Raw genomic sequence first — 7,522 nt, forward strand, 5'->3', positions numbered from 1 at the left:
CATTTACAGCTGATGGTAATAGGAACTCCTTATTCATAGGTTTGCTGGGAAAAGCCATGAGACGCCAGGAGGCCATGAGCACAGAGCCTGGCACAGGCAGCCCTGAGACAGTATTGGTAGGGGAAAGAGAGAGAGAGAGAGAGAGAGAGAAAGAAAAGAAGAGAAGAAAGAGGGAGGAGAAACACACATTCAAAATGTCTTGAGTCTGTTAATTAATAGTTGTTTCACCTTCATGGGACTCAATGTCTTCCGTGGAATGGGTTCATTTATTAATGATATTTCTGTAGCCCCTACTATATGCTCTGTATCACCTCACTAGATCTGCATCATGAATCCTTCAACAGAGATGGGCACAGTGATCTGGCTGCTGCAAATCCAACCACTTAATCCCCAGGTTCGATTTGCCTCCCTGAGGGCCCTGCCCTGCCCTCCCGTGGCATTACAGGGAGACCCAGGAGTCCTGGGCCCGACCGGGCCGCCAGCCACCGCCCCGACAGCCCTGCGCGAAGGCCCCAGCAGGGAGGAGGGAGAGGGGAGTGGACAAGGGTCTGACTGCAGCTGGTCGAGCTGCGCCAGGCCCTGGAAGCTGCTCAGGTTCCTGGTTCCCACCGGGGCCAAGAATGACACCTGATCCCGGGGAATTGTGAAATGGCGTGAGGTGGCAGCCCGCCCGCGGTGGCCGCTGCGCCCACCCCCCGCCGCGAGGGCGGCCCCACCCCTACCCCACGCCCCCGCCCTCGCGCGCGGTTAAATCCCCGCATCCGGCGGCGGCAGCGGCTCACACCGCACCCGGCCCGCACAGCACCATGCCTGCCTGCCGCCCCGGTCCTCTGGCCGGCGCCCTGCTCCTGGGCCTGCTGCTGCTCGGCCTCCCCCGGGTCCCAGGTGAGCGGGGCGGGGAGAGCCCTGGCGCCAGAGCGGCCTCTCCCGGAGCGCTAGGACCGGGCCTGGGCCGAGGCGCACGTAGCCTCTCCGGGAGCTGGAGAAATGGGGATTCCTGGGGCGGAAGTGGGGAGACCCATGAGAACTAAATTTTGATGATTCCCTGGTTCCTGAAGGTAGTGACCCCTGGAGCTTAGATGTGGGGTCCTATGTGCTGGAGGTGGGGGAGACCACTGAAGGCTGAAATTTGGGGCAGAGGCTGTGTGCTGAAGGTGGAGACTTAGTGGCCGGTGGGGCACCCTTGCCTAGGCATAGGAAGCTCCTAAGATGCTCAGCTGTCTGGGGGCCCCTTAAGGATTGAGGGCTCTAAGGATGAGAGTTAGGGGACCCCCGTACTTACACTTATTAGGGTCCCCAGGCCTGGAGGTGGGGCTCCCTGAAGACTGTGAGGGGGGCGCCTAGAGCCAGAGACCAAGAATCCTTGGAGCTTGCGTTCTGGGGCCCTGGGAGCAGGAGGTGGGCGTCTTCCCAGACTCGGGCTCCGCGCCCCCCTGACCGTGCACCTCCCAGGCGGAGAAGTGGAGAAGACCGGCGTGTGCCCCCAGCTACAGGCGGACCTGAACTGTACGCAGGAGTGCGTCTCGGACGCCCAGTGCGCAGACAACCTCAAGTGCTGCCAGGCCGGCTGCGCCACCATTTGTCACCTGCCCAACGGTAACCCTGGGGCGTCCGGCGCGGGGCGGGGAAGGGCGCGGTGGGCTGGAGGAGGCAGAGCGCCGAGATCGGGGGAGGGGGGAGAGGGGAGCCCCCCCCCCCCGGGGACCCCTGTAGAGTCGAGGCGGATGGAACCAGATCCGCCCTGTGCCTCCTCGCGGGGCCTCGGGGAGACAAAGGCGGCGCTAAAGCTCAGCCAGGAGGGGGAAGGGAGGTCCCCCCACCCCTGGCTGGATTCCATTCCCTGGTGCGTGACGGGCTTCCGGGCAAGCACCAGCTGGGACCGTGTTCCCGGAGGTCAAGGCACCCGGTTCTCAGTTTCCTCCCCGGCCGGTTGGAGCCGCAGCCAAGACCCGGGCTGGCCAGTGGGCTGGGTCGTGAGAACTGGGGCGCTCAGCCCTCTCGGAGTCCCTCCCCTGCGCCCCCCTCCCCCCTCCCCCAGCTCTGGGGGAAGGACTTGGAGCGTCTGGCCTAGCAAGACTCCCCGGATTCCTCTGTCCAGACAGAAAGAGACTTTACGCATTAAGGAGAGCGCCCAGCCCATCCTGAAGATGTGGTTGTGAGCGGCAGACTGGTCCAGGGTCGCTCCGCTGCTCCGTGGCTCGGCAGGAGTCCTAGCGAGGGGGTTCAACTTTTGCCACTTCTGGAAGGCTGGTTTGGAGGAAATCAGGATCACTTCCCTGAGCACCCCTACCCTCTTCCTCCTATTTAAAACAATCTCTTCCACTAAGGATGGAGAGAGAGAGAGAGAGCTATGCGAAAGCCCTGGTGATCCGCAAAGGTCCTTGCTAGAGCTCACTGTCTCCACTAGGCTGCAGGGACCTCATCAGAACAGGGAGTGGCCTTAGGCAACAAGAAATCCAAGCTTCTCATTTTTCAGAGGGAAAAACTGAGGACCAGAAGTAGGGATATGACCTGGGGCACCAAGCTGTTGTGATTACTGGTCTTTCTCCAAAATACAGCCGCCCTCGCCCAGCTGTGATTTTTTTCCCTTTCCGTTATTTCTAGTAGGGGCTGGGACAGTTTGTAATTAGAGACCTCAGACTTAGGAGACTGGAGCTGGGAGGGTAGAGGGAAGATTGGCCCGTCAGGGGCAGCTGCTGGGTCTGGAGGCCTCTAATCTGGAGCAGGGAGAGGATGACCAGAGGGAGAGGTGAGGGTTGAGAGAGAAATCGAGAGGCAGACAAACACAGATGAGTGGGGTGGAGGGGACAGAAGGCGTGCCTACTGTTAGGGGCAGACTTTGCTGTTCCTTTGTCTCAGATGGACGGACTGAAGCAGGAAGAGCAACGGGCCAGACGGCCTCCTGAGCTAGAATCTTAGTTCTGCCATCTGCCAGCTGTGTGGTCCTGAGCAAGTTGCTTTATGTCTCAGAACTTCTCCTTTCCTGTTGGCAAAATGGGAATGATAATCCCAAACTTTGTGGGACTGACATGGGGGCTAAATGAAATAACACATGGGAAATGTCTCTGTGGAGAGTAGACCCTCTATCCGCTGTGGCGTGTTTTGTCAGTAAACTGCTCCCGATTCCTTTTTTGTCCTAGGGAAGCCCAGTATCTAGACCTCCTGCCCTTTTCAGAGGAATGGATTTCTTTGTGCTAAGAAGTCAGCCACTCCTAGCCTCTGCAGCTGATCAGCCAGTTCTGTACCTGTGTTTGACCTTTGGCTGGGCTTGCTCTTGGGGCTTCCGGGAATTGAGCCCAGCTTCTTTCTCCTTGACCCAGGAAGTGGTGCTTAGGGTGTGTGTGTGTTTGTAAATGGTCACAGACTGGGCTCAGGTCTTGATTTTACTTCTTACCAGCAGCCTGGTGTTGGATGGTTCCAAAATCAAGGATGGAGGGAGCAGGAAGTGGAGGGGTTTGCGGGTGGTCTTCCTAAGTGCCCTGAGATCAATGCCAGAAGGCAGCTGTCTGGTTTGTGACACAGGGGGAGGGGGATGGGAGGTCATGTTGTGGACCAGTGTTCATCTCCCGGCATCCCCTCTGCCCACTTTCTCTTGTTCCTTTTTCTCCCCAGAAAAGCAGGGTTCCTGCCCCCAGGTGAACACTGACTTCCCCCAGCTCGGCCTCTGTCAGGACCAGTGCCAGGTGGACAGTCACTGTCCAGGCCTGTTAAAATGCTGCTACAATGGTTGCGGGAAGGTGTCCTGTGTCACTCCCATCTTCTGAGGTAAGTTGTGTGTGTGTGTGTGTGTCGGGGGGGGGGGGACAGCACACTGATGTCTAGATGTAAAGATGATTGAAAAGGAGAGCCTGGGCAAACATACTTCTCTTCACTATCTGTCCATTTCTTTGCTTTCTTGCACTCAGTGAGTATCAGTTGAGCATCTATCATGCGCCATGCACTGCTCTGGGTACGGAAGAGGATCCATGAGTGAGCAAATCAGACAAAAAATCCTCTCTGATGGAATTTATGTGCTAATGGATAATAAAGAAAAGTAAACAAGCAAGTGTTTTCTGTAGAATGTTTGAGAGAGAAAAGTGCCATGGAGAAAAAGGAAACAGAAGGGGAATGGGAGTGCCGGGGAGGGGGCAGTGGGGTGAGTGGGGGTGAGGTGGGGTGGGCAGGAAGCAGGGTTTCTGTGTTAATTTTTTTTTAGGGACACTCAGGGAGGGCCCTACCCAGAAAGGAGCATTTGAACAAAGACTTGCCAGAACTTGAGGGCGGGGGCCACGAAGATAGCTGTAACGGGGGGGGGGGGGGGGGGGGAGGGTGTTACAGGTGAAGGCGGCAGGTACAAAAGCAGGAGCATCCCTGGTGTTTCAGGAAAAGCCAGGAGGCTGAAAGGGAGCCAGGAGAGCACAGGAAAAGGAAGGTCAGGGGTAAGTTTAGCAGCTTCTTAGGGGCCTGGTAGGTCATTATAGGACTTTGGTCTCGACCCCGAGATGTCGCCCCTGTGGAAATGGACATGCTCTGGCTTAGATTTGAGAAGGATTGCTCTGGCTGCTGGGTGGAGAATAGACTATACAGGGGCAGTGGCAGAAGCAGGAAACCAGCTGGGAGATGACAGACCAGGGGAGGTAAGTGACTGTTTGGGGCATATATGTGGAGGTAGATGGGATGGTACTTGCTGATGAATTGGGCTGTGAGGGAAAGAGAAGATCCTCCCTGTTTCCATAGCATGCACTCAGAAAGCCAACAGTTGGAGGAGCAGCTGTGTCCTGAGAGAGGGGATAGTGGACAGTGCCTAGAGGGGGTAAGGGTGGGAGGGAAGCTCTTTGCATGTGGCCAGTGGGAGGCTGAAGACTGATCTTTAATTTCCCCAAAAACTTGGCTTTTCAGGATACACTTGGCAGGTGTCAAATATGTATTTGATGTGTGATGAGCTCTTGCTCAGTGGCGGGCTGGGGCTATGTTTGGCCACCTCTGGTAGTTCTGACCCTGCAAGGAAAGGATTGCAGAGCCTCTCTTCCCCTACCTACAACTAAAAATAAAGCAATACCAAGTCCTAGAGTAAGTGTGAGTAAGTAAGAAATACAAGATACAAAGCACATGTTTGATTGGCCCATTGGGAGATCCGGTTGTGCCGTGGTCTCTGTGTCAGGTGCTGGGACTGAAGGTGAACACTGCCCTTCCTCACAGAGCTTACAGCCCCCTGGCTAAGGTGGATGGACGGAGGGACACTCCCAGGGCCAGTCTTCAGTGCTGCAGTGAGGGAAGGACTGGGTGCTGTGGAAACAGAGGAGGAAAAACCTTATGGGGTAAGAGGGTGGGAGGGTGGAAAACCAGTGTGGGGAGAAAGCAGGCTTCACAGAGGCATTGATGACCCTGGGCCCATCCTCAAGGATGACTGGAAGGTCAGTAGAGGAGTGACGTACAGGAGGAGCAGGACCCCGGGAGTGTCCTCTGATTGAAATCTCATGGTTGATCGTGGGCTACCTTGATAAGCCCTCAGCCAGGGGCTGACAGGTCTCTGGCGGGACCCAGGATTGCACAGATGAGAAGAGGGGAGAATGTGCCCAAGATCCTGTGATTGCATTTCGAGGTGTCCTTTTGGTGCTTGAGCGGCAGCCACATTCTCCCGAGGGCCCGGAGCTCCCCAGTGATGCCAGCCACCCCTTGGCTCCCACGTGCCGGCAGCATTGCCGGACTTCGTGGCCAGGAAGACCCAGGTTCAGATTTCAGCTCTGACACTTAACTAGTCTTTACCTCCCGAAGCTGCAATTACCGTGCTTATAAAATGAGATCTCCTTGACCAGCAAATCCCAGCTTAACCTAAGGACTGGGGCGGGGCGGGGGTGGTGGTGGTGGAGCTTCCTGGTGGTAGAGGGACTTGTAGGGAGATAAATGACGATGGTCCCTCAGGAAGGCCCCAGCGGTCACTTGGACTGTGATTACCCAGGTATGACCCGGATGATCAGAAGCAGAAGAGGTGAGTCTAGGACCTGCAGAGCCCGGGGGCTCTGCTGTGTATGTGTTGGAAAGGGGAGAGTAGAGGAGCTCTGGTCCAGAATTTAAGCTCCAGGTCCTCTTGGCTGGTATTTTGGATATTGTCACTGATGTATTTTATGATTTTCTTCCTCCAGCTCCAGCCACCATAGCCCAAGGAGTGGGGGAGTGGAAGTTTCTGTCCAGCCCTGCCTGGCTCCAGCTCGGCTCCAGGCCCGCCGTCCTCTTGTCTTTCTGGCCTGTACACCCGCTCCAGAGCTAAGCGCAGCTTCTTCCTTTTCCAACCAATAAAGTGACCGCTTCCAGCACTGGGTGGGGGGCATGGCCTCCATTCTTAATCATTCTGTACTTGTCTCCTCTGACTCTGGGTTTAGGTGGGGGGTTGGTGACCAGGTCATCCGGGCATGAAGTCCAGGGAGGGATCAACTCAGAAACAGTGAACATACATTCAGGGTTCAGCTTGTGTAGTTGTGCTTTTCCTAGGGGGTTGGGAGTTATCCTTTCCTTGGGAGGGAGATGGAAGAGAGAACAGGCTCCAATACAGGATGGGATGCTTCCAAAGTCATTCGCATTCATTGCCAGGGGCTCGATAACTAACAGCACATCTGGGTGCCGTCTGGGTGCTGGACCCAGGCAAGGCTGAGAGATTTGGTGAGGCTGATGACAGTTGCGTGTTCTAGACCAGGCGTCTACCAGATGACCTGCTTGCAGCCATATGGAGAGAAGGTGGCAAAGCCGAGGTCCTTTGATTGGTTGTTGGTTTTATTTTTTTTTAATATTTTATTTATTTGAGAGAGCATGTGTGCGTGAGCAGGGGGAAAGGCAGAGGGAAGGGAGAAGCAGACTCCCCACTGAAGGCAGATACTTAACTGAGCTACCCAGGTGCCCCTGGTTGTTCTTTTTTTTTTTTTTTAAACATTTTATTTATTTATTCATAGACACAGAGAGAGAGGGGCAGAGACACAGACAGAGGGAGAAGCAGGCTCCACGCAGGGAGCCCGATGTGGGACTCGATCCCTGGTTTCCAGGATCACACCCCAGGCTGCAGGCAGCACCAAACTGCTGTGCCACCGGGGCTGCCCTGGTTGTTCATTTTTTTAAAAAGATTTTATGTATGTATGTATGTATATATGTATGTACGTATTTAGAGTGGGACAGGGGCAGAGGAGAGGGAGAGAGAGAGAATTCGAAGCAGACTCCCCAGTGAGTACAGAGCCCAACAGGCAGCTTGATCTCATGACCCCGAGATCATGACCTGAGCTGAAACCAAGAGTCAGGCGCCCCTGGTTGTTGATTTTTAAACCGTTATTTTGTATAAATAATACATTCACATGATTCAAAATTCAAAAGGTTAAAACAAAAAAACAATGGAAAGGGTCCTTCAAGCTTGATCCCCTCCCTCTCCCCCTCCCCAGCCCCAAACTGTTTTCTATGGAGGAAATCAAATCTACGAGTTTCTTGTGTGTTCTTTCAGAGACACACCTGAGTCCCAGTCCTCACATCCCTTCTTTTGCTCTCTCTCTCCGTCTCCTGTTTA

At 55.1% G+C, this 7,522-nt stretch overlaps 1 protein-coding gene across 3 annotated transcripts; it reads left to right on the forward strand.

Annotated features, from left to right (window-relative positions):
- The first annotated feature begins 725 nt into the window (after positions 1 to 725).
- Positions 726 to 6,293, forward strand: WFDC2 (WAP four-disulfide core domain 2). 3 transcript variants are annotated; one of them, XM_077873343.1, is made up of 4 exons: positions 726 to 885; positions 1,453 to 1,596; positions 3,613 to 3,765; positions 6,123 to 6,293. In XM_077873343.1, exons 1-3 carry the CDS (start codon positions 807 to 809, stop codon positions 3,762 to 3,764), a joined length of 375 nt encoding a protein of 124 aa, XP_077729469.1. In that variant the 5' UTR covers positions 726 to 806; the 3' UTR covers position 3,765; positions 6,123 to 6,293. The 3 variants fall into 3 exon arrangements, with proteins under 3 accessions (XP_077729469.1, XP_077729467.1, XP_077729466.1); XM_077873341.1 differs by lacking the exon at positions 6,123 to 6,293 and adding an exon at positions 3,906 to 4,045 and having other exon boundaries at positions 753 to 885; positions 1,396 to 1,596; XM_077873340.1 differs by having other exon boundaries at positions 760 to 885; positions 1,396 to 1,596.
- The last annotated feature ends 1,229 nt before the right edge of the window (positions 6,294 to 7,522 follow it).

This window comes from Canis aureus, chromosome 26, assembly GCF_053574225.1.
Source record: "Canis aureus isolate CA01 chromosome 26, VMU_Caureus_v.1.0, whole genome shotgun sequence".
NCBI classification, from domain to species: Eukaryota; Metazoa; Chordata; class Mammalia; order Carnivora; family Canidae; genus Canis; species Canis aureus.